The 26,137-nt window shown below is 47.1% G+C and overlaps 1 protein-coding gene across 1 annotated transcript in view; it reads right to left on the reverse strand.

The window, feature by feature from the left end:
- DNAH9 (dynein axonemal heavy chain 9) overlaps positions 1-26,137 on the reverse strand; it is a 174,845-nt gene that overhangs the window by 92,057 nt on the left and 56,651 nt on the right. The window contains exons 27-31 of the mRNA XM_087751325.1: positions 25,730-25,891; positions 24,520-24,753; positions 16,262-16,522; positions 10,124-10,549; positions 6,116-6,235 (exon numbers count right to left, since the gene is read on the reverse strand). Of these exons, the coding sequence (XP_087607451.1) occupies positions 6,116-6,235; positions 10,124-10,549; positions 16,262-16,522; positions 24,520-24,753; positions 25,730-25,891 (1,203 nt within the window). The remainder of the gene's footprint in view (positions 1-6,115; positions 6,236-10,123; positions 10,550-16,261; positions 16,523-24,519; positions 24,754-25,729; positions 25,892-26,137) is intronic.

The following is a 26,137-nucleotide window of genomic DNA, read 5'->3' on the forward strand; positions in this document are numbered from 1 at the left end:
ATTCGTAATATTCGATTTGCCTTTCTTCCTCCAGTCGAGTACCATGCTGCTGTTTCTGAGAACTCTCTGCAACAACTCCAAGAGCTGTTCTGTGAGTGATAATAGTGCAATTAGGACCTATCAATGTAAACGCATGATTACAGTTCGTTTTCCCTGCATGCATTATTTTGCATTTGTCATCTAAATTTCATCTGCCACATTAGCACATATCCACTCACAAGTACCATCCATCAACCATCCTCCTTTTTCTGGTGCACAGCTCCCTCGACATTCCCTGGTCCCTGTCCCTTGGATCCTAGAGCATCTTCCCTAGGTCATCTAAAGTTTACGAGATGCTAAACTAAAATTAAGGCACCGTAAAAGTTTGGCTTGCCTTCATCCCCCTCTTTCATTTTTCAATCCAAAGCAACACCGGCTGTGTTTAGTTAGGTGTATTCTTCATACAACCTCAAATATGTTTATTTCAAAGTCTGGGAACTTATTTCTGCCCACAGTCACATAGGTGACACATCTTGGATGTCAAATAAATTGCACATCAGTAAGGGCTGTCAGGATCTATTCCTAGATCAAAGCCAGAGATGATACAGGAGACGGTGTGCATTGCACAGCAGTAAGTTGGGATGCCAGTAGTTCCTTGCATACACTGCAAAAGTGATCCATTTTTGACAGCAGCAGTAGCAAGCTGTGCTTTCTAACCAGGCCGTTAAAAACAGTTAGTGGAACTGGCACTGACATAACTTGTTCTTGTCTGTTCTTGTCTGCACAGCTGACTGTGTTCAGTGCTCCCTCAGCTATGACGCCTGCTAGCAGCTCCTCGCAGCAGCAGTTCTGTCCTGCAACCAGCCAAGACACATGGTGCGCTAAGGAACCCAAGGGAGTCTCAATTCAAGTTGTTCTCAGGCCACGGGGTGGGGAGACGTAACCAACATGGCCTGGGATGCAGTGTTTCTCTCCATCTTATAGCAAGCATGATAAGATTTCACCTCTAAATAAAAACTCTAAGTGAACAGATACTCTATTAAACCACAATACAAATGCTGCAGCTTGTATCCCAGCTGCAGGCAGAGACAGCTGATTTCCCAGGGACTGATTGCCCCTCTCCTCATCTCCCAACAAGTTCCATTGAACTCTAATAATTTCCAGCAGCAGGAATAACCCTGGCCTTGCCCAGACTTTTAAATCATTCCTGATCCTAATCATATTATTCTTCCACTGTTTTCCATATGATCCACAGTAAGCAGAGACCCCTGGTAACCATGCATCACCGTGTGCTGCAGCACCTTGGCAGCATGAGAAGCCAGAGTTACCTTTCTCTCTTTGCAACCAGGCTGGCAAGAGCCACGTTCTTCCCCATTAAAGCTCCAAACAGGAGCCCAAAGAGCGTTCATTCAGGGATTTTGGTTCCAGACACAAGTTTGAGCTGAGAGCTTGTGCTCATCTCCATGTGAAATGAGAGACAGAGTTTACGGATTTAGTCTGGATGACTTTGCCCATCAGTGGCTAATGCTGCCTGCAGGTCCTGAGGCTTTATTGACTCCAGGAGCAGGACGGCACACGCCTGCAGTTGTCTGCGCAATGCGTTTCTGGCTCCATTGCAAAAAGTTCCATGCAAGTGGGCAGTTGGAGCCCTCAGAGTTGCAGCAAGAGATGAAACCCTTCCAGCCAACTAATCACCTCTCCGAACCTCAGGCTGGAAAGCTGAAGGTGACATTCCCTCCATCTACACTCCAGTCCCAAGACAAGAGCCATGGAGGGTCTCCGTGGGAAGCGGTGTCCGGGTGGCTCATGCACTACTAAGGGGGCTGCTATGTCTTTCCATCTCTTCCAGTGTTTTTCTGGCACAGCTGGGTAGGGTTAAGAGGGCTGGGAGGGAGGGAGGGAGCAGCAGAAAGATAATTTATGAGCCTATTTGCAGCACTAGGAGAGCTCCAACCATCACTCAAATCTCTTTCCAAATCTTTGCATTTGGAGATGTGGCAGCAGCAGACACTGAATGGGACAGATACCTGGTTTTCTTCCCTTGTTTGCTGTTGCACTCTTTTTTTAGACTGTACATTGTTTGGAGCAACAGGAGAATCTCAGCTGTGTTTTGTGTGCATGTGCATGTGTATTCATCTCTAAGCAAGCCATAGACAAAACCAGAATGCAAACATTCCCACTCTTTCCTTCTCTGCTTTATAAAAGCCCAGGGTTGACACTGGCTTCTCCAAGCTCTCAGCCTCTTATCTGTTACCAACGCTTGTGACTATCAGGCTGAAAAATTTGCCCAGCACAAGTGAGGCAGATAATGTTTGCCAGCTAGAGATCAATAAAAAACAAGCCACTTTTTTCTAGCGGAATCCAGGGCATTGCGCAGCACTCATCTTCCTCACCACTGCAAAGACTGTGCCAGTCATACGATGCTTCAGTTTTGTGAGATCCTAGATGGAGGAACAGAGGTTTACTTCCACCTGGCTCTGCTTTTTCTCTAATGATGAAAGGAAAGGGTGTTTCAGCCTGGGGGAGAGCTTGTCCTGGCAGCAGCCAGGGGGTAGAAGATGACAACATTGGCAGATTATGGAGAAAACAATGATTAGCCTGCCTCATCTACGCACATAGACAGACGCAGCTTGGGGAAGCTCTCCATGCTTTCAAACGCAGAGCAAAACCACTTTCCAGCCCCCCCTGGGCATCACCTTCATGAGCACAGGAAGATGTAACTAATCATGGTCCCCGCTATGGCAATGCACCGTACTTGAGCAGACGTCCAAATTCAACCTAAATGAAAACGGCTCAGCAAGGACTGAAAAACAACAATCGTATTCAAAGTAGAAAGCCTAAACTCTAGTGATGTCCTTTATCTGCCCCAAAAAGTCAGAACACCCTCCTCCACCCAGTTCTCTTGATGCACAGATCAGGCTGCACACTAACGCATCCTCTTTTTTTCCTTTTACCATTTTCAGTTTGTTTCACAAGAGATTCTTGAAACACAGTCACCTAAACATTCTCATTTTAAGTATATATAGGAGACTGAAATAACTACGAGAGTGGCCAATGTCACCCACCAGTGACCAGGCAGAGCTGCGCATGGTTTCTCCCATTCGCACAGCATCAAATAAGAGCAGGGTGGGAAAAGCAGTTTGTGCCTAACCACTTCTTAATTCCTTTAATGGTTTCAAGACTTCAAAATTTGCTTCTGTTTTCCTGAAGCCTGGACAGGGAAAGGTTTCTTTCCAAAACCAGCCACCAGTGCATCCAAAGTATATCAAGAGGAAAGAGACAGGGAGGTTTTGAAGCCAAGGCACCTAAACTGCTGTACAAAATAAATCATCAAACTGTGCCTAAACAATGAAAAACATGCTAAGGTATTTAACAGTTAAGGATATAGTCCAGCACCAACAAAGCACGGGAAGAAGTACTGCTTTTAAGCAGGTGCTGACCCTAAGCCTGTGAGCAGTCCCACTTAATAAGTAAGGTAAAGAACACACTTAAAAGCAAATATATTCCTCTTGCTTCGCTGAGATTATACTGCCTCCGACACAAACTCAGTGCTATCAGACCACGGACAGATGCATACATCATTGCAAAAACCTCAACTGCAACCAAAGAAAGTCTTTCTAAAACTTGATTCCGATGGCTTATCTTGATTTCAGAATCAAAATACTTTCTTTTAAAGGAAATTATTAAGCTTTAAAAATCATGTAGGAACATACTTCACAAGTGACAATCTATCTTGTTAAAATATTTGCTTGTTTTGTTTTTCAAGGACAATTTTGTTAATATAGCTAAGCCAAAAAAAAAAAAACAAAAAACAAACAACCAAAAAACCACAAAACAAAAATTCCACAATTTTTACTTATCACAATATCACAGTTGCACCTGAATGAGGATTCATGTTTTAAGCTGAGAATTGACATGCTAAACATGCACCTTTAAGAAATCATGTTCTGTTTGTTACAGCGGTACTAATTGAGGTGAAATTAAGCTGTATTCAGTGTAAAACATACACTTACACACACACACATATATTTACATGAAAAGAAGTGAAACTGTCATTTCTATGTTTCTTTTTCATGAAATATTTTCTTCTTGTATTTTGTGTTTACTGACTCTCACATGACTCAGAGCCACAACCTACCTCCACATCACATGTTAAACAGGATTTTGTTAGGCTGTGGAAAGACGCAGGGAAAAAATCATCCTGCAAAATCTCCCCAGAAACATAAATGGCTCTTTCAAATGCAAAAGGTACTCTCCTCTTTTAATTAAAGGTTTTGGAAGCATTCAGTGAGATTTAACCTGAAGAACACGAAAGCATAAAACTGCTACAGTGGTTGCATAAAAGAGATCTACATCAGTGTAGAAAGGGACTTATCTGCTGTTTGTCTTTGACCCCTCATATCCGAGTATATCACAGTCCTGCCTGCATTTGTCTGCAAAGCAGCCGCCTGTGCTACAGCAGCGCTACACTCCTGTTTTCCAAAGCAGGCACACAGAGATTAAAGATGAAGGTTTTTCAGAAGTTTCCCAGTACCTAAGCATGCAGCAGGTGAACTGTGCAGTTTTTGGGGGTACTTTGATGCCCCACTAAATGCAACCTTTTTCATGTGCCCATGAAAACCCACCTGAAATCTAAACAGCTCTGAAAATCCAGGCTAAAGCAATTTGCTGAAGGTCACCTAAGAAGGTTTGAGAGTATGAAGTGGAGAATTGAGCACAACTCTCCATGTCCAAAGGAAAAAGCTTAACCATTTGGCTATCTTTTTATCTTTATCACTGCATGCTATATTGGGATAGATACAAATAGATAATTGACATACAAATTACAGCCCAACACAGCCATGAGCTGGTAAAACAAGCAGAGAAACCTGCATCTGGCATCACTTCTAGAAATACCTTTGTATTCTGACTTAGCTGTCACCAGCCCCATCCACAGAAGCGGCTTCAAGAAGACAGACTAAGACTAACTTCCATCCTTGAATACATGCAGACCGAGCAGGACGCTCTCCTGGAGATACAGGTAGAGCCTCTTGGAAAAGCGAGTGGTTTGAACATGTCTCCACTGCTCTTAAGAGGAAGGGCAGCACAGCAGCCTTTCTTGCACTGCTGCTACAACACCAGGCTGTGCAGCCACAAGGAAGGGGCCATGCGTTTCAGTGAGTTTTGTCAGGTCTCAGGCAGGAGCCACGTGCCGAGCTGTGCACACGTCCCACGCCCAAAACAGGGCAAGGCAGGCACTTTGCATGCCACGAGCTGCAGCAGCAGCAGTGTGGGAGTGCACTGCCTGTCTGTAACCCATAGAAGCCTGTACCTCTACCAGCCTCTTCCATTAAAAAATTGGGGCTCTCCACCGAGATGGCGTCAATTCTGCCTTCATGTGCTAAAGGGTGAGCTTGACTCAGCAAAGCCAGCTGCTAGAACCAGCTCCAACCCCACTGCCTGCCAGGGCAGAGCTCAAGCACGGGACGGGCTCCTGCAGCCCTGTTTCCTTGCTTGGAGGAAAAACTGGCTCGCTCTGAGCTAACAGCTGGTGCAGAAGCCAAAATACAAAGCATTAAGGGCAATTGCAACATTGGATGTGGGTTGGGGCTCCAGCTAACAGGACAGTGTGAACAGAGGCCATTATCTCTCAGTCTCTTATCTGTGAAGCAGTGACAAGGCCATCACCCCCACAGAGGACTAGGAGGCTGCGTATTTTGAAGATACAACAGACTGCAATGCATACCGATGGGCTGATAACAGGAACATGTACTGGTTTTTTAGAGCTTTTCACTACTAACTTTTTGTCATTGCAAAAACTCTAAAGCTACTGGCATATTCCATATTTGTTTTTACGATACAATTTTTGAGTCATATAGTTTTGGCCCATCAGTACTTGATCATGCATTTAAGTAACAAAAAGGAGATGAGAGCTGTGAAGAGAGTATAGCCAGCCTCTAAATATGAGCAGTGCCTACCCTGATGTATGAAAACAGCCAATGCAAATTCATTTTCATTACTGAAACTTGCTGCAGTGCAGGAAATGTATTCCAAAAAAAATTAGAGGATGTAATGTACTGTGTGCACATGGTTCGCATCTCAGCAGCACCTGATACCTCCCATTCATGTCATTAGAGTTGCATCTGCTGACACTCACCAGTCGATTTGCAAGAGCGATGGTACACGCTGTAGCTTCAGCTTCTTGCTGACATTTGAGTTTGTCTGAAGTGGCCTTCTCAAACTTGGCTGTGAGCTTTCCTAGGTTCTCGTTGAGGCGCTGCACATGAAAAAAAGGAGAAAACAACAGCACAGTTTTAAGGAAAACCCTTCTCCAGCCATGATTCACCCTGTGGGCAGGGCCAGCCAAGCTCCACCACAACTCACACTGCCCAGGCTGGCACCCAGGTTGCAGCCCCTACACAGTGGCATCAGGAGCCAGCACCGAGCAGCAATGATGTCGTGTGCTATTTGATGTGCTGGTAACTCACATCCTCGGCACAGGGCAGAGGCAAAGAACACACAAAACCAATTTATTTGGGGCTCTGCCCCTGTATGAATTTAAACTGGGAAAGGGGGTCCTTATCATAGAATGCTTTGGGACGGAAGGGACCTTTAAAGGCCATCCAGTCCATCCCCGCTGCAATGGGCAGGGACATCTACAACCAGATGAGGTTCCTCAGAGCCCCAACCAGCCTGGCCTTGAATGTTTCCAAGGATGGGGCATCTACTGCCTCTCTAGGCAACCCGTTTCAGTGTTTCATCACCCTCTGTAAAAAATTTCTTCCTTATATCTAGTCTAAATCTACCCTCTTTTAGTTTAAAACCATTCCCCTTTGTCCTGTCGCAGCAGGCCCTGCTAAAAAGACTATCCCCATCTTTCTTGTAGGTGCCCTTTAAGTATTGAAAGGCTGCAACAAGGTCTCCCCGCAGCCTTCTCCTCTCCAGGCTGAACACCCCCAGCTCTTTCAGCCTGTCCTCACAGCAGAGCTGTTCCAGCCCTTGGATCATTTTTGTGGCCTCCCCTGGCCCCACTCCAACAGCTCCATGTCCTTCCCGTGCTGAGGACCCCCGAGCTGGATGCAGGGCTCCAGGGGGGTCTCCCCAGAGCGGGGCAGAGGGGCAGAATCCCCTCCCTCGCCCCGCTGCCCACGCTGCGGGGGATGCAGCCCAGGATGCAGTTGGCTTTCTGGGCTGCGAGAGCACATTGCCAGCTCATGGCCAGCTTTTCATCCTCCAGCACCGCCAAGCCCTTCTCCTCAGGGCTGCTCTCAATCCCTTCATCCCCCAGTCTGTGCTGATACCGGGGATTGCCCCACCCCAGGTGCAGGACCTTGCACTTGGCCTTGTTGAACCTCATGAGGTTCACACAGGCCGACTTCTCAAGCTTGTCCAGGTCCCTCTGGATGGCATCCCGTCCCTCAGGCGTGTCAACAGCACTGCTCAGCTTGGTGTCATCTGCAAACTTGCTGAAGGTGCACTCGATCCCACTGTCTATGTCATTGATAGATGGCCAAGTACCGATGACCGTGGCTAAGCAATGAGCAGGGCAGCTAAGAAAACAGGATTTTATATTTCCTGATGCTGCAGCCCCCTTGGTCTCAAGTCCAGTCCTTGAGGCTCTGCTGATTCACCGAGCTGTGCTCAAATCCCCAAGGGGCTCCTTGAGCAGCTGGAGGTATGCCTGAACCATCTCCAGGCCATACCTCCTGCACCCTGTTTCTAGAAGGGAATATGACAAATAAGTCAATAAAGTTGTTCTGCTCCTAAAGCTGCCTGAGTACCTGCCATGGGACACTGCTGCAGAGGAGCCCAGCCAGCACTAGCTGGGTCCATCTCACGTGCAGGTTGGCTGCAAAGTGCTTTGGGGCTGGGAAGGGGCAGAAAGGGCCCAAACCACCTGGAGAAAAAGAAAAAGAGCCCTTTGCTTGGACAGAGCTTTTCACGCTCTGGGCTAAAACAAATCAACAGCTCCCACAAGCACTTGGAGCATTTCATTTCTGATAAGAGAAGTAAAAGTAATAATTGATTTTTATCTGCACCTGATGCAAACTGCTTAAGGCTAAACGGCTTGTAAATCACTTTAACACTGTTTGAGCTACGCACTAGAAACAAACCTGAAAATGAAAAAGGATTATATTAGGGATATCTGCAGCTCTCCAGGATACTGGAAAACACAAAGCAGACTCTCCTCGACCTGCCTTGGAATTAATAACACAAAAAGTTTCTGTCTCTGCATGCACATGAATGTATGTGCATACATACGCTCGTATATATAAAATCCCATTACGCAAGCACGATCAGATAAATGAGTATCTATATGAGCTATGAAGAACAGATCATACCTGCAGTACCCCACCAGACACACTCTACAGCAACACACAAATATATATGTGTGCAACTGTGAGTATACATCTTGCTTCTACATCTCCCCTCCCCAGATTCGTAGCAACCTTGTTTCTCAGGCAGATGAAGGAGAGGAGAAGGTACTTAAGTATTTTTGACAATCAGAATAGTCTCATTTATTACTAAAAATGGGTATGTAACAGCTCGGGGCCCGGCTGTGAGCAGGTATGAATCAGCCTCACATCAGTGAAGCTATCCAAGATATCCCAGCTTGATAAGCAAGGATATACCTCCACATCCACCTCCACGCTGAGCAGTGTATCATTACTCATCTGCAGAGGGGAAAACTCACCTAAAACAGTTTTGCAAGTGCATGCCAGTGGAGTACTACTAATCCCCCTAAAGATTGCCATTTTCTTTAACAAAATCCCATGTCTTAAAAAAAGAGAAAAAAAAGAAATGCTCAGGCTTTAAAAGCTTTGGAAACGAGCAGCATAAAGGGATGAAAAAAGTTCCCCAGCACCGTATTTCACATCTAAGATGGGAGAATTAGAGGCTAAAGACCTCTAAATCCATCCCTGCTTCAGGTGCTGTGCCCGCTCTCCTTTCATCTGCAGCAGGGAGGGGCTACTGGAGAGCTCTGGAGATTTTTTTTATATTTTTAGTTTAAAAGTGTAGTAAGCATTTTAAGAATAATAAGCCCTAGGAGGCATCAAAAGAGTTACATATTTTCTAACATGAAGATGTGCCGGTGGAAGAGATGAGCACTCAGACGAGCTCAACTGGAGGGACTATGCTGCCCCTCTCCAGGTGCATATCTCAAAGTCACTTATTTAAAGACAAATCTGTCAGCCCGGCTGACAGCACACCTTGGTCATTAATGGGGATTCTGCATGAACTGTGGTGTCAATATGAAAGCACAGCCACAGAGGGTCCTTCACTCACAAAGAGGGATCCCAGATCCACAGCACCTTAAAAAAAGGCAGGTTTTGGAGTGCAAGCGGTGGCCGCCTGCATCCGGAGGGACCTGGAGAACAGCAAGTGATGGGATGCTGTGTTGCAGTCTGAGGGACGGGTTGGCGGGGCCCCCCCGGGGCTGGTTTCCACACTTTGCTATTAGTGAGTATTGGCCAGGAAGGGGCAGGGGGGAGAAAAGCAGGATGTCTTTTAACATAGAGATAATTTTCTGAAGGAAAAGGTGAAAGGCTAGAAGCTACTCTCTGTAGAAATGCACTTTTAATCACACAGTAATTTCTTCTATGCAATGATTTTTTTTTTTAATTTTTTTTTTAAGAAGCAAAAATTTAAATAAGGATGATGCACAAGATATGCCGACAGGGAGCCGTGATGTGACAAATTATTAGACTCCTAGTAGAGCAGTCATCCTGTAAAACATGCCCATGACCAGGGACTGAGTGCAGGGAGCCAGCCCGGCACAGCACTGTGCTACCAGCGCTCTGAATCAGCCTCCTGTTCCTCTTCCCTGCCTCTGGAGCAACACAGCAGGAACACAGTGGTTTGAAATAATGAATTTTCTGAGGACCCATGAGTACAGGTAAATTACATTTTAAAAATTAGGTAGGAATAATAAGAATTAATAATTAGCCCTCCTTTTAAGGTGTAAACAAGGCTGGAGAGGAACAGATGAAATATAGAAAACAGCAATAAAAGGGATAGAAAAGACTACAATCTGCTGAATCTTTGGATTCCCACCCTGCCCTTAAAAATACATGAGTGTAGAGAAGCAACTTTCTCCGAAGCGGAGGATTTCTCCCCAAGCAGTGACTAGCGAGGTGGGTCCCACCAAAGGGCAAGCACTTACAGCAATTTTGGCCTTGATACTGGCCAGCTTGTCCTGGGCAGCCGCCAGCTCTGCGTTGGCCTTGCTCAGCGCCTGCCGCTTTGGTTCCACCTCGCAGTACACCTCGTGGAAGCGCACGATGTTTACCACCCAGGAGCAGAGGCCAGCCGCAGCATAGGACTTGGTGGTCACGAATTCAGGTTTAAACTTGGGATCTTGTAAATAAGGCTGAAGGGCTTTGAGGCAGTTCTCATGGATGTTCTCCTTGTCGAACTTGATCAAGGAGTCCAGGAAGCCATCCACCCTGGCCATGGCAGCTTTCGCTGCTTTCCAGCTCCTGTCTTTGGGAATCTTTCCCCCTGGGGCCATCAGCACCATCACGGCTGCGGTGACATTGCTGACAGCTGAAGGCGGTGACCCAAAGGACCTCAGCTCCGTTAGATTCTTCTGAAAAGGAGAAAACAAGGTTGTTAGACAAAAATGAATGGACTTTCTTTTTACTTTACCACTAATAGAGTCAGGCTCCCAGGCTATCAATCTGATAAATTGGGTTTCTCTCCGCCTGAACATCGCTGCCTTTAAATCACCTCTATGCATGTTTACAGCACATGTGCTCAATTCCCTGCATCCAGCTCCTTATATCCCACCTGGGACCAGCACAGCACAATGTTTCTCCCCAGCCTCCCACCCTTTCCCGGCTGCTAGCCCTCCTTCCTGGGGGAGCAGGAGGTTTTCCGCCCTCTCAGAAGATCAGGATAAGGAAAAAGGAAACCTTTCCAAATAATAACCTCTATAAATAGCCCCCAGCCCCTATAAAACTGCCTTGCAGAGCTTCCCTTCATGCTCAACTACTCCCTGTGCCAGACACCCATGCGTTAAGGTCTTGTCGAATTATTTGCATGCACCCATGTTTCCACGGGGCCATCATCCAGCCCAAATTTAGGCACTTTAACCAAGCACTTTCAGCAGGAGAGCAGTCATTGGGGTGAACAGGCAGTCCCCCCATGAGAATCAGCTAATCTCTGGGGACACCCTTGTCCAAGGGGGAGTCCCCACCTCCTCCACCATGAACACAGGTGGTTTTAGCAAGTCCCTAATATTAAGTGGGATGAATCTTAAGCAAAAAAAAGCTGAATTGCAGACAAAGCACGCATTTCCTAACACACTTGCAACTGTGACAACAACGCGATGCTGAGGGTTTGATCTGCTGACACGTAAAATCCTCTCTCCATGCACATCCCAGTTAGCTTTTGCATAGGAAAAATCAGCGCAGGTAAGTCAGCTGTTCTCAGATGACACTCTGTTGTCAAAACAAGGACAAGGGCAGTTTCAACACCAGTTTAAGAAAAATCTATGAACCTCTGTCAGTTCCTCTTTCTATCCGTTTTGAATAGTTTTTAATCTATATTCTCTGATATTCTGCTTCTATCAGTTTCTGTCTATGGAAGCAAGGTGGGATAGTCTGGTACTTTTGAGCATCCATTTTTTGGATAAAGGTATCTGACATGAATCTATTCCTAAATGTGTCTTTGCTTGCTTTTAGCTTTTGTTAATAATCAAGCTGATAGAGACAGGCCCTTGGGAGCTGTGTGCATTTCCAGTGTAAAATGTCTGTAATTAACATGCTCAATGACATGGAGCCAACCGTGAGCGCAGACGTGCGCCCCAACATGCCCTCCTCCATCCTGAGCACCCTGCTCTGCTCAGCCAGGAGCAGCATGTGCAATGTGGCCTCTCCCCAGCCCCACACGTGCTGGGGGCTGGTGCTCAGGGGGCTGGGAGGGCTCTGGAAAAGCAGCCTGTGTTTAACAGCCTGCATCTCAGTGGAAATGGAATGCTGAGCTGGTACCATTGCTTTATTCCTAGGAGGTGAGCACTTCCATGACATGACAGGAACGGTGTCACTACTATCCTGAATGGAAGGGAGAATGATGCTGTCCCGGCCAGGAGATCAAGGAAGACCTGGGCAGCATGGGGTGGATGGTTTCCTTCCTTACTGCGAGAGCTGCTGGCACCACGGAAAGAGGACAAGTGAGGTCCACGGTGAGGGCCACGCTGATAAACTTGGGTATCAGGTAAAAGGAGCTCTGCCCTTTTCCCTGATGGCATCAATTGGTTGCATTTTAACAAATCCCTCTGAATTCTTCTTCTGTACCCCTGGGATGGAAACTGGACAGGACACTGCCACCAAGTGCCACCTACCTCAGGAACTCCAGCCACTATGGCATCCTCGAATGCCTCTGGATCATCTCCAGGGGATATTCCTTGCAGGCTATTGCACAGGAAGTTTGTTGCCTTTGATAGTCACTGTCTTCTGCTCACTGTAACCTGTGTGGAGACTGAGCAGCACTGGCCAAGTACCATCCTCCTTTTCAAGGGGGCACAAACTGCCCATCTGTCTCCACAGGACAGCTGCTGCCTTGTCTTGGAAAATGCTTTGTGCTAAGCAGAGACACACCAGCAGGGGAAGGTAGTCCCGGAGTCCGTATGCCATGATCTCCCCATTCTCACCCCCTCAAAAAGGAGATGAGGATGCCGAAACATCACATCTGCTGAGCCCCATGTCCTGCAGTCCTTAGGGCCCAGGGGATTCGGATGCTGAGAAAAAGCCCAGGCATCTCACAGGGCTAGCAGACAAACTGCACTGTAAGAGGTAAAATGGCATTTTTGTCTCTAAAAACTCATTTCCCAAGTTTTCAAACTCACTATCAGGTCTGGGTTTGCATTTTTATTTTACAGGTATTCTGTGCTGGGTCTATCATAACCCACATGTGATTCATCATGGTCCATATAATAATTAATTACCTTAATTATTTTTATATATATATAATTATCTCATATATGTATATAATTAACGCTTTTTAACACCTTAAATAGCCTCTGAATTTGCTGCAGGCACTCGCATTGCCATCAAACCCTGCAAAAGGCATTAACACTAAAGCAGGGGACACAAATGGCTGCAGCAGCTTCCCCAAGTGCAGCCACTGCCCAGCCGAAGCTGGGTTGAGCCAGCCTGCACTCGCTTCTTGGCTCAAACGAAAAAAAGGAAAAGAGAAGTTTAAATTGTGAGGAACACACAAAGAACTAAATCCTGCTGAAGGCTGGCTGAGCTGGGCCTCCCCCTCTGGAAAGCAGCATGGCTACAGATGGTTTTGAAGGCACCAAAGGGGGTTATTTAAAGCACCAGAAAGACAATCCTCCCACCACAAAAAAAGGAGCCGAAATCAAGTTGGGTTTAATTTGTGCCTGATGAGAAAGTAATGCACATGTCATGGCCCCCTTCACCTGATCACACACTGATGTGGTGAAGTATTTTCAGTTTTGCTGGAAAAATTTGTATACCAAAAAAAATAACACACATTTGTTACTCGTAACTACCATTGCTTGGGAACTGTCTCATGAACAGCGGGTGCTCTGATTACAATAATGAATGATGAACAGTGACTTTGGTTTAGAATCATAGGATCATAGATTTTTTTCCCCCTGTACTCAGCACTGGTGAGGCCACACCTCAAATCCTGTGTTCAGTTTTGGGCCCCTTGCTACAAGAAGGACATCGAGGTGCTGGAGCGTGGCCAGAGATGGGCAACGAAGCTGGCGAAGGGTCTAGAGAACAAGTCATCTGAGGAGCAGCTGAGGGAGCTGGGGGTGCTCAGCCTGGAGAAGAAGAGGCTGAGGGGAGACCTTATGGCTCTCTACAACTGCCTGAAAGGAGGCTGTAGCCAGGTGGGGGTTGGTCTCTTCTCCCAAATAACAGGCGATAGAACGAGAGGAAATGGCCTCAAGTTGTGCCAGGGGAGGTTTAGTTTGGATATTAGGAAAAATTTCTTCACGGAGAGGGTTATTAAGCACTGGCACAGGCTGCCCAGGGAAGTGGTTGAGTCCCCATCCCTGGAGGTATTTAAAAGACAGGTAGATGTGGTGCTTGGGGACATGGTCTAGTGGCGAACTTGGCAGCGCTGGGTTAATGGTTGGACTCGATGATCTTAAAGGTTTTTTCCAACCTAGACAATTCTATGAATCGACATGGCTGCTCTTCTTTCAACTAACAGGTGACACCAGCACAGAAATGTCCATGTATCCACGTACTTACCGAGCTCCTTGGTAGCTGACTGTATCTATTTATTACTGCATTCTACTCGACAGCTTTTCTCACTGTTTTCCCTATTAATGTTGCATATAACAGTGCTGTCCAAATAAGAAGACTTAGATAATTGGGGAGAAACTGTATATACACACATAAATATTGTTGATCATTCATGTCAGCAAGCAGGTCAAGCTCCCTGATGCATCTCCAATCACAAGGTAAGGGAGACCATGCCTTCCAGTGCTCTGCTATTGCTGCTTTACGGGTCCCTAGAGAAAATCCCAGCATCTCCCTAATCTTTGCCTAATGAGTTATTCTACAGCTCCAGCACGAAACCAAAACTAATGAAGAGACAAATATTTTCCCTTTGTACAGTTCTTTCCTTTCCAGGAACAAGAGACAAAGCAACACACCTCTGCAGCAAAACCACATGTTTCCTGAAAGCTAATCAAACAGAAACCCCATTCCTCATGCCTCGGAGTTGCTTTCTTCTCCCTCAATGAGGCTATGATTGAGCCATGGTTGAGGCATGATTGAGCCATGTCTTGCTATGATCATGGGAATAACTGATTTTCTAGCTGCACCTGGTGTGTGGCCACTGCTCTGCCCTGGGTGCAGTGGAAATTTGCTGATCCAGGATGCTGTGTGAGCTGCAGACCAAGATAAATTGTAGGTATGTGTCTCTGGGGCCCATCTCAAAGTGCCAGGCTCCAAACAGGAGCTCCTGAAGTGCCCTTGGAGGAAAAACCTTCCAAGGTATCAAAAGCCTTCCCTAAATCAATCAATTAGTCTGCTGCAATCAGAGCAGTCCTTATCTCCGGGTTATACATTTCCCCAGTTGCATCTTGCTTTGGAGTCACCTTGTCTGCAGCAACATACAGCTCTACCAAGAGGTCACCCTGCACTCAGTACCCAACTACCCACCACCCACAACAGTGTCCTGCCCAGCCCAAAGGCACTGCTGAAGAACAGGTCCTTTCCCCACCCGAGAAGCCCCAGTACTGGATAAACCCAAACATGGAATGAGATTTCTGTGACAGCAATTCTTATTGTGTCAAATCAAAAGCCACCCCATGAGTGCACTTGTGGAGCCAAGCTGTATGTTTCAGACATTGAGCATCACACTCAACAAGGCCTGAAGAACATCTTGGACAAAGAAAGGACAAGGCAAATCCCACCCCAGTACAGCTGGAGAAGATCAGTCCAACCCTCAGGCCACCATGTTTTGTCCCTACCACAGCAGGGAATTCATGAGGGAAAGATGCTCAGAGGAGCCCAAGAAGTCACCAGCTCTCTCCACTGCACCTCTGGATCTCTTGTCCTTCTTCCCCCACCTTGTCTTCTCCCTTGGACAAGCAAGGCATTTGCCATGGGTTGCAGGAAGACACTTGGCCCACTGTGCCGCAGACTCGGGGGGGGGGACATGAGCCTTCCCATCACAGATCCCTTTCCAAAGTAGGAAATGGGTCAAGTGGGAACTCGGAGGATGCCCACGCTCACTGCCAGCTGCAACCACAAACTGCCAGCCCCACACCCACCAACACCGGTCTGCAGGGCTCACACGATATCTGTCTGTGCAACGTTCTCAGCACCAGCTATACCGCTGGGGAGAAAGGCTCACAATGTAGCTGGGTGTAAACTCTGCCTTGTTGCTGTTTTGGAGTGTTCTCAGCTCCCGCTGTGCTGAGTGTGCCCAGACAGCAAGGCAGAGGTACAGAACTGGTGATCCCTCTGAGACACTCTTCCCTGGGTCCTGAAGGAGGGTGACAGTAAGGTCACCTCCCCTTCCTTATGGGGCAGGACAAGAAGCAGTGGAGCCAGCAAACAGTGGAGAAGAGGTGCAAATGAAGCACCCACCTCCAGTTCCTCCTGCTCTCCATGGCCGTGAGTAAAGGGTAACTTGGTGCAGCCTCATGGCTGCTCTGAGTTACACCAGGGACCAAGTATGCACTAGCTGGGAAGAAGCTGGAGGAGGGTCAATACAATGCCCAAAAACTTGGGCCATCAGATGACACTGCCCCCCTACAATGCAGAGGGAAGATACTGGATTGCCATGGGAACCTTCACCCTACCTTGTTGAGGGTGTTCAGAGCGGCTTGGGCAGCTGCCAGGGCAGGTTCAGCTTTGGCCAGGTCCTCCTCACAGTCCTTCTGTTGCTGCTCAACCTCCTGGGTGATAAGTGCCACTTTCTGCTCCTCCTCATCGGCGATTGCCTTTTCCCTGCTCACTTTCTCTGTCTCCACCCCCACCACCTGGATCAGCTTGTCAGCATCATCATTCTTCTGCTTCAGCTCCACTTCTTGGGCTGCCAGCTTGGCCTTCAGCTCATCCACCTAGAGGGAAGAAACACGTCTGGGAGCACAGACACTCACTAACCTGCTCCCTGCCCTGTCCAGCAGCACAGGCTCACACTCGAGTGGGACTCCCAAAAGCATGGAGGGCCTGTGTGTAAAGCAAGCAATGCCCTGGCAGCACAGAAAAGCAGTATTTCTAGCTGTTAGCAGGATACTGCTGCTCTCCTTTGCTCATGGTTGCTTGGGTCACAGTTGGAGAGCCCACGCGCATGGTCCACACACCGGAGCAGCCTGCTAGCAGAGAGGAACCCAGCAGAGGAGAAACCAGCACCATCAGGATGAGCTGCTAAGGAGGTTGTCCCACCCCTGCTCACTGCCTCTGCTTGGAAACTGGACAGAGGTGCCAGGGCAACACAAACGTTGCTTTGAGCAGGATCCAATGGGAAGGAGGTGGAAGCTTTTGTTTCAGGTATTCTTGGGATTATTTTTGTACAGCCCAGGAGCCTCACCATGGACCAGGCATTTGCAGGAAGCTTCTCTCATTACAAAGCCAAATACATCCAGCTTTGAACATGAGATCTGATGTTACATCACATCCCTGGTAAAGGAGGCGTGCATGCTCTGTGCACGTGTGTTTTGCAGTGGAGGTGACATGCTACAATTCAGCTGCGCTTTCTTTCACTACTCAACCTTGACACGAGCAGAACAGAACATGTGGTATTTTGCCATGTGCAGGTTTTGAGGAGGACCTGTGCACCAGGAAACAGCACTCCCTGAGCTGCCTGCTCGCCCAGGGGCACCCTGCCACTCACCCACCTCTCCATCCCCCGCACAAGGCAGAGGCAGCACCCCATCAGTTCCCTCACAACCATCAAGGTCCTACAGACTTGTGGCAGGAAGGGCATTTTTCACAATAGAAAGATTACAACTGGGATCTGCTGACAGGTGCAGCCCTTGTCAGAGGTCCAAGGCTCAAGGGGCTTTAAAATGCAGTGTCAAATGAGCTTGAGAAGGGATCTCCCATTCAGCTGGTAGCCAGGAGGCATGGCAGTGGTGGCAGCTCCTCACACACTGCTCCACTGAGCAGCTGCTCACCCCAGCAAGGCAGGACCCCTCTCTAGCAACAGGCTGAAGCATTTGCATGGTGGGGAAGCTCACACCAGCTCTCACTTGAAGACAGAAAGTCTCTTTCTAAAAGCACCTGTTTCCATGAATTTACACAGGCTCTGTGCAGACCACGGAGTTTTTCACTGTCCTGTCATCAGGCTCATAAAGAATTGCTTAGAGCTCCTGGGGTACCTGTTTGCCTGTATGAAAATACTTACCAGAAGGGAAGTCAGACACTTACTTTTGTTGATAATTCCATTTTTATACCAGAAGAGAGAGCACAATTTGAAATCTTATAAACCGAAGCTATTGACGTTCAGCATCAGCTTCAAGTGGAGAGCGGTTTCTTAGGAGTCTCTTTGTGCACTTCGTCCACTGTCGTCTCCTGCTGCCTGGCACTACAATGCTGTTTTCACCAGCACAAAGACACAACTGTAAATCCAAACAACTCTGAGCTCGCAGGAGCACATAATCTCTTCAGTCGGCAAACTCAGCAGCAGCTTCTTGTTCAGCTCCACGTCCTCAGGGATTGCAGGAAATTGAAGTGTAAGGCTTTGCCGATGGCAGATATGGCTTGTGACCTTCTGCCCAAAAATCAGTAATTATGTGCTGGATACATATATGAATGGAAGGTTTTGGGGTTTACACGACCACAACAAAACAAGCAAGGGATTAAAACCCCCTAGCACTCAACAGCGCTACAAAATGAGCAGATGTAAACTCAGCTCCCAGCACAGCCCGTGAGAACAGAAAATGCCCTGACAAAATCTGCTTTCAGCCAAGCACGTGCAATAATGGAAGGGTAAATGACTTGCTGTAACATTGTCAGGATTTTAAAAAAGCAAGAAATTCAGTCAGGGCTTTGCCTGAAAGAAATATTTGGAAGCCCAGACGTGTATGTTACTGTGAAGGCCCCTGCCCAGCTGGGCTTGGGTTACATGTTAAATTCCCAGTGGAAAAGATGCAAGTTGGAGCTGTGATGTGTATCCTGAGGCCCTGCTGGACCCTCTACTAAAAGACCACAACACATCCAGGGGTCATATGGTGACTTCTGGCCTCCCTTACCTACAGCAGGATTTTGGAACAGGAAAGGAAACAGTCGTGTTTCCCCAGTGAGGCTAAAGCTCAAACAGAGTTGAGCAGGGACAATTTAATAGTGTTTGTGCAGTGGAAAGAGAGAAACAGGAGCTACACCTAAATAACCAAACTGACTGTCTTTAGCGATGTCCTGGGGGTGGCACAGGGAATGTGCATTTATGAACTTTACTCCTCCAGTTTCACCCCCTCAGCACAGAAAACAAGTTTCCCTTAATGCTCTACTTGCATCCACAGCAAAAACATTCTGTCACATCCATTTCTCCTCCCTTCCCACACATCCTAATGCCCAGACATAAAAATGTCTGATAAAACACCAGTGAACAGGGAGGCCTCATGCCACCGCCTTCGGGAAGGCACAGGCACAGCAGAAACCTTAAATGTGCTCTCATCAATGGCCTGTGCAACCACCCCGGGCAGAGCAACATTAGGAATAAAGGCATGAAACGTTCTCCTCTTTCTACAAACGTCACAGTAGCAGGAGGTACTCAAACTTCCCCCCTCTCACACCAAAAAGGGCCTTCCATCCAAAAAGGATGGCAGCTTGTACACAGAGCTATTTTCTCTTTCTTTGGAAAACACAGATGCTTGTCATATTTCCAGCCATTAAACTACACTTCCAAAACCCAGAGGTGGCCAAGCCCGACCACCACTAACAGGTATTATCTCAGGGTGCACAGAAAACCTTCCCAGCACGGCTCCCATCTTCTGTCTTCTCACAGCCCAGAGCTTCTCTAGCAGTCACACACAGTCTCCCTCCTTGCACTGACACCCCCCATACTCTTAGTCCACCCTGTGAAAACCAGCAGTGTTATATACCATTTAGATCAGGAGCAGGGCCATCCACCATCCTCTGAGCGTATTTCCAGGTTGCTCTTCCCTGGTCATTCTTGGGTCAGCTCCACGGCCCGCCTGGTCGGGGCTACCGACAATATCCCGGGTAACACCATGATGCAACATCAGATGCAAAACACCATGATGCAAAAGGAGAACAGTGTGGAAAATATTATCATGTCATATAATGCCTGTTCCTTGGAGCTGGTGCTTAGATGGAGAGGATGAAGACTGATGGAGACAAATAAGAGGTGATGACATTCTGGAGACTGAAGCTGGGAAACCCTATTGATCCGGCCTCACGTATTGGGTTTGTGCAGCAAGGTTTTGGTAGCAGGGGGGCTGCAGGGGTGGATTCTGTGAGAAGATGCCAGAAGCTTCCCCTATGTCTGAGAGAGCCAAAGCCAGCGAGCTCCAAGACGGACCCACTGCTAGCCAAGGCTGAGCCAATCAGCAATGGTGGTAGCACCTCTGTGATAACATATGTAAGAAGGGGAAAAAAAAGAACCGTGCAATTACAGCCAGAGAGAGGAGTGAGAATATGTGAGAACAGCCCTGCAGACACCCAGGGCAGTGCAGAAGGAGGGGGAGGAGGTGCTCCAGGCACCGGAGCAGAGATTCCCCTGCAGCTCCTGGTGAAGACCATGGTGAGACAGGCTGTCCCCCTGCAGCCCATGGAGGTCCACGGTTGGGCAGATATCCACCTGCAGCCCATGGACGACCCCTTGCTGGAACGGGGGAATGCCTGAAAGAGGCTGTGACCCTGTGGGAACCCTGCACTGGAGTAGGCTCCTGGCAGGACCTGTGACCCCATGGAGAAGAGACCACGCTGGAGCAGGTTTGCTGGCAGGACTTGTGACCCTGTGGGGGACCCATGCTGGACCAGTCTGTTCCTGAAGGACTGCACCCTGTGGGAAGGATACGTGGAAAGGACCCATGCTGGAGCAGTTTATGAAGAACTGCAGGCCACAGGAAGGACTCACATTGGAGAAGTTCATGGAGGACTGTCTCCTGTGGGAGGGACCCCACGCTGGAGCAGGGGAAGAGCGTGAGGAAGAAGGAGCAGCAGAGACAACATGTGATGAACTGACCACAACCCCCATTCCCCGTCCCCCTGTGCCACTGCAGGGGAGGAGACAGAGAAATTGGGAGTGAAGTTGAGCCCAGGAAGAAGGGAGCGGTGGTGGGAAGGTGTTCTAAGGTTTGGTTTTATTTCTCATTACCCTACTCTGATTGGCAATAAATTAAATTAATTTCCCCGAGTGAAGTCTGTTTTGCCTGTGACAGTAATTGGTGTGTGTTCTCCCTGCCTTTATCTCAGCCCACGAGTTCTTTTCCATCTTATTTTCTCCCTGCCCTGTCCTATTGAGGAGGGGGAGTGATAGAACAGCTTGGTGGGCACCTGGCATCCAGCCAAGGTCAACCCACTACACCTTACTGTAAAAGAAACCGGGAACACTCAATGTGAGGGGAAAGTTGAATACCAGAAAGCCATCAGTCTGCAAGACAGAGCTCAGGAAGGCACTAAAAGGCACGAGGCATGCGTGCATGCAGCAGAGGCACCTGACACGTTGACACAGGCCTGGACAACAGGGCCACCAGGGCCACAGGGAGTTGCTAAAAAAGATGAAGAGAAGCAGCTCCAAGTGGAGGGGCAGAAAGAGGCTGTTTTATGTCCAAACCAAGACCACGGGATTGGGGATTCACAGCTCTTCAATGGTATGAGCTCTCACAGCTAACAGCGGAGTTCAGGGTGCTGCGGTGACCTGTCCTGCTTGGTTCTTGCCAGCGCATTGGACCCTGCTGTGCTGTGGAGCAGCCACAGACACGTGCTTTATAAATTACCATCCAGACACACCACAGAAGCGTCATTACCACATCCAGGGGAGGTGAGAAAAACACCGCTGACTTTTCCAGTGTCTGCCAACACTGGTGAAAGCAGAAGATGCCTTTTGGGTAACACGTAGCTGGTAAGCAGAAGAAAACAAGAACTACAAGAGAATAACCGTACAAAGAGAGATTGAGATGGCATGGAAAAATCACAGCAGACTGTCATCCCAAAGAGAAGAGAAAATGAGAGAATGCTATTAACCTTCTTCCCATAGGCAACACCAGGATAATAACCAGATTAAGGTGTGAGCAGGCAAATCCAGTGCGTGCCTTAGCACACAGAATATCATTACTGGCCACAAAAGGGTCGATACTTGGTCCCAAACCGTGCTAAAAAATGTGACAAACCTGTAAGCAGCTTCTTGATTCCAGGACAATCTGATAAGCAATTAGTAATGTGAGGTAGAAAGGGAAAGACCAAAGCAAACAGGAGATTCAAGGGTAATGCACTGTGACTCCAACAGGGAAGGAAGAAGTGCTTGCCTATCACCAGGACAGAATAAGAAGAATTATTAAAGAATAGAAAACCTGGAGGGCAGGCTCCCAGAAGACTCATTTTATCTGATTGTCCCTGCCTTGTTTCAAGAACACAAAATACATCACAAAGGTCAGCGATTAATTGATAGAGCAAGCAAGACTTGAATCTGGAATCCAGTGACGCAATATTAACCAAAGTCATCCTAAAAATTACTCAGCAATGGGCTCTGAACAGAGTGCTGACCTCTTCATAGCGAACATCACTCTGAAAAACAAATGACTCATCCCACACATCTTCTCAAGTCTATTATGTCCTAATAACTGGAAGCTGGCTTCTGCTTTTCTGAGTATTGAGGACAGCCACTGTCTTCAGGGAAAGATGGTTAGGCATGTAAGCTAATGGAAAACTTTTCTTTAGAAGACAAGTTGGTCAACAGTATCAAGATGTCCAAATCTCAAAAGAAAAAAAAAGAGCAGGGAGGGGAGAGAAGAGTAAAAGGAGGGGGACAGGTTATTTGAAACTGGAATGGCTAAGTCAAAAAAATACCTTTCAACTACTTGCAAAACAGCCCCCTCATGCTGAGGCCACACTGAACAGTCTATAGAAATACATAAAACTCATAATTAACTTGTCATGGCATCCAAGCAGCAGGAATCTGGAGAATGATGATGATGGGAGCACTAGTCCTCAGACCCAAGGCACAGCCAGGTCATACCCAGGTATCAAAATCCTCCTCCTTTGCTTTGAAAATGAAAAAAACACAATATATCCCTTCCAGGCACCATGAACACAACCCGGAGATGACACAACTGAGTGAGACAGAAGACTTGTCACTTCCTCAGCACCAAGACCAGCTATTTCCATGGGTGAATGTAAAGTTCAGACTTTCAAATCCATATTCAAGATTGAATGTTCTGGTATGATTTCCAATACTGCTAAATATCCACACTCTGGTTTCAAATCAACAGCAGTTTTGACTATTGCGCACATCTGATAATTTAGGTGTTTAATTTTAGGCCCTCAGTGCTAATTTTAGATTCAAATTTGACATATTTGTCCTCACTGCTCTGCATCTTAATCAACTTTACAAACAGGCACTTCCCACCCCAGCCTTACTCCAACCAGATATGAACTTTGCGTTCTTTTACCCTTCTTGCAATAGCAAAACCTACAAAACCCACAGGTGCTGTGGCTTCCCATCTCCTCTCCAGTCCTCCGCCACGGCTCAGCACCCGTTTTGTGGCTCGTTAGAGAACCCTTGTCAACATAACACCCATATGAAGATATGCCTAAAGAATGCAGAAGGGTCGCCATGTTTGACCGACACTACAGGGACTTGTTTCCCCTCAAAATGTTCATTTCATATTAGTTGCTCCCAATAAAAAATAGACCTAAGCCATCTTGTCCACCACTGGGGCATCATCAAAAGCAGCAGCACCGCACAGGTCAGCAAAATTATTTGCCTCCATAGGTAAGGTAGATGTAAGGTCTGCTTTGCAGTGAGGGCACGTACTTATTGCTCTGGTTGGTGTCACGGGTTGTGACGGGTGCTCTCTGCTACTGGCTATTCAACCTCAGCTGCATCCTTACAAAGGAGGTGATAAAACCTGCAAAGGTGACATGAAACATGCCCACTCCCCTCCTGTGTCCTCAAAGACCTGTCCTGCACCATGAAGAAAGCAACTGTTTGAAGAGAGATGTAGACTGTAAGAGTTGAGAGGCACTAATAAAGCCCATACATCACCCTCCAGTAAGGCATGTATCCTATTGAGCGTGACAGACATGATTTATGCCACCAGCATTATCCAGAGCATATATATGGAAAGGGTTGAATCTGCTAGTCCTTCATTCACATCAACCCCCTGCATTTCTTTGGAGCACCTTCAGGAGAGAGCCCATTTGCCACAGTAGAAGCTTGTAAGCGAACATTTGTAAGACTTAATAGAATATGAAATGGAGAGAAAAATGGGAGTTTAGCAACAGATGTAGACAGCAAAGCTCTGAAAGGCAGTTTGATTCACTACAGAGAGGTTTGTGAAATACTCAGAACAACATCTAGTCATTATCACAGAAGAGTGCCAGTGCTGCTCTTCAGCAGGCTGATTTTGGGACGGCTAATCTACATTTCAGACATGCCTTAGTTTTCCTTAAAGATGGATAGGATAATGCAAGGAAAATGAACATCAGTCTTATTTTAAAAGGATGCTCTATTTAGTTTGAAAGACAGGATTCTTGTTGAAGTTACTGTAGATTTCCTGAATGCAACTCCAAAAATCACTGGTCTTCCCATATTTTATAAGCTATTTTGTCACTACCGCTGAAATATAACCATTAAAAAAAGCCAACTGTCTCCCTGTCTCATTTTACTTACTATGATCTTTCATTTGGGATTAGCATCACCCACACAGCAGAGACGGGACACACATCTCTTCCCTTCTCCTTTCCAGTACAGGATATAACTTCTGCTCCTCCAGGAACCCAGTTCAAGCCAGACTAGAGCCAGGATCTAGCACAAATTTTGAACCCTGCCCAGCTTCAGTCTGTAAAATTCTCCTTTGAACCAGGATGCAGAGATGTCTCTAACAGAGAAACAAGGAAAATATCAGCTTTTAACCCCAAAGTGTTTGCTTACCTGTGCAGACGTGCTGTTGAGCTTCTTCAGGCCATTCTCCAGTCGCTCCATTTTTGCTTTTAAATCCTTGCCCTTTTTCAATAGCAAATTCTGATAGAGTTTGATTTGCTCAAGGAACGACTTTGGAGTGGTGTAGTTATATCGTCGCTCATTGCTCAGATACAATCGGGATATCTCGTTGACACTTGTGTGGACGTAGGCCATGAATTTGCTTATTGAATCTTTCACTGAATCCTAAAAGTAAGATGAGAAGACAAGGAGAAAATATTTTAAACAGAACAACTATATATAGCACAGACCTGTGCTGTATATAAAGGAATTTATTAACTTATTTTCTGCTGCAGCAAAATCCGGGATGTAACATCTAAGTTGATCCCTTTTCATTTGTTATCTCTAAAATAACTTTGTCTGTTCGTGTACTTTATACCTCTTTTTATATCTTTTTATCTCATACTTTATCTTATTCCAAGCAATTTTTGTAGCATTCAGCTCTATAAAATAACAGCCTTTTAAGTATAAATTTGGGTTTTTCTTCTATACAAATGGGGAAAGTGAACACTCATAAAAAGAAACATTGTAGACTTTATTCTTCCAAACTCCTTCCCAGAAAAGCTAAATAAACAGAACTGAGTCTCTTTTAGTCTAGCAGCAGGTTGTCATCAATGAGAACTTGACATATTTTTGCCCTTGAGAATTACAGACGCTCAGACAAGCATGTGGAGAGAAAAGCGTATGTTCCCTGCAATAATCATAAGCATTAAGTTATTTTCTGGACCGATTTGTAAGCTGCTTCTCTCGCTAGCGAAGCAGTCATTTCACTGGCAATACTATCAGTGTACAAACACATACGAGCATGGTGCCCATGGCCATACTTCTGTTGAGGTCCATGCCCCTCTCTGAAAAACATGGACCGTATTTCAAGCGTGGTTCGATGAAGTTTAATGCACTACAGCACTACCAGCAATTCTGCTCCAAACAGTCCCCCAGATGTCCTGGATAAGTGTTGGAGGGAAATAAAGGTGAGCAAACCCTCTCTGCAATACTGTCCTCGTTGTGTGAGGCATTGCTTGCACTGAACAGAGGGACAAGGTCACACCTGGCTGCCACCAGCACTGTGCGGCCAGGGGTGGCTACCACCTGCACCCCGCAGAGGAACTCAAACCCAGGCATGGCTCGGGCAGCCCCAGATGCCGATGGGTGAGGTGCTCACCTCCACAGTCTCTGTTTCTTGCAGAAAGCGGAGGCTGACGGACTCAAGGGCCTCCCGCGGCCACTCCTGGAACCAGTCTATGGCTGTGCAGCTGACGATGGCGGGAAACCTCCTGCTGCGGATGCGCAGCTTGTTACCAACAGGCGAAAAACACAGTGCAACCTGCAGAGCCCAAGGAAGGAGAAGGTGAGAAGACATGGCAGGGAGCAGGCACTGGGCTCCAGCCGCACAGCCCAGCCCAGGCTCTTCCAGCCACTTCCAAAGGAAAATCTCATGCCACCAACTAAGGGTACAGCAACCTCAGTCCTTGAGCCCTTGCACTTCAGGCCAGCCAGCCTGGCCTGGAAAAGGCATAATCTAGCAGTAAACATATTTTTTCTCTGCAGTAAAGACAAGCAGTTGTGTTAA

The sequence above is a fragment of the Nipponia nippon genome, unplaced genomic scaffold (assembly GCF_047370975.1).
Source record: "Nipponia nippon isolate SJK-2023a ecotype South Korea unplaced genomic scaffold, ASM4737097v1 scaffold_14, whole genome shotgun sequence".
Classification (NCBI taxonomy): Eukaryota; Metazoa; Chordata; class Aves; order Pelecaniformes; family Threskiornithidae; genus Nipponia; species Nipponia nippon.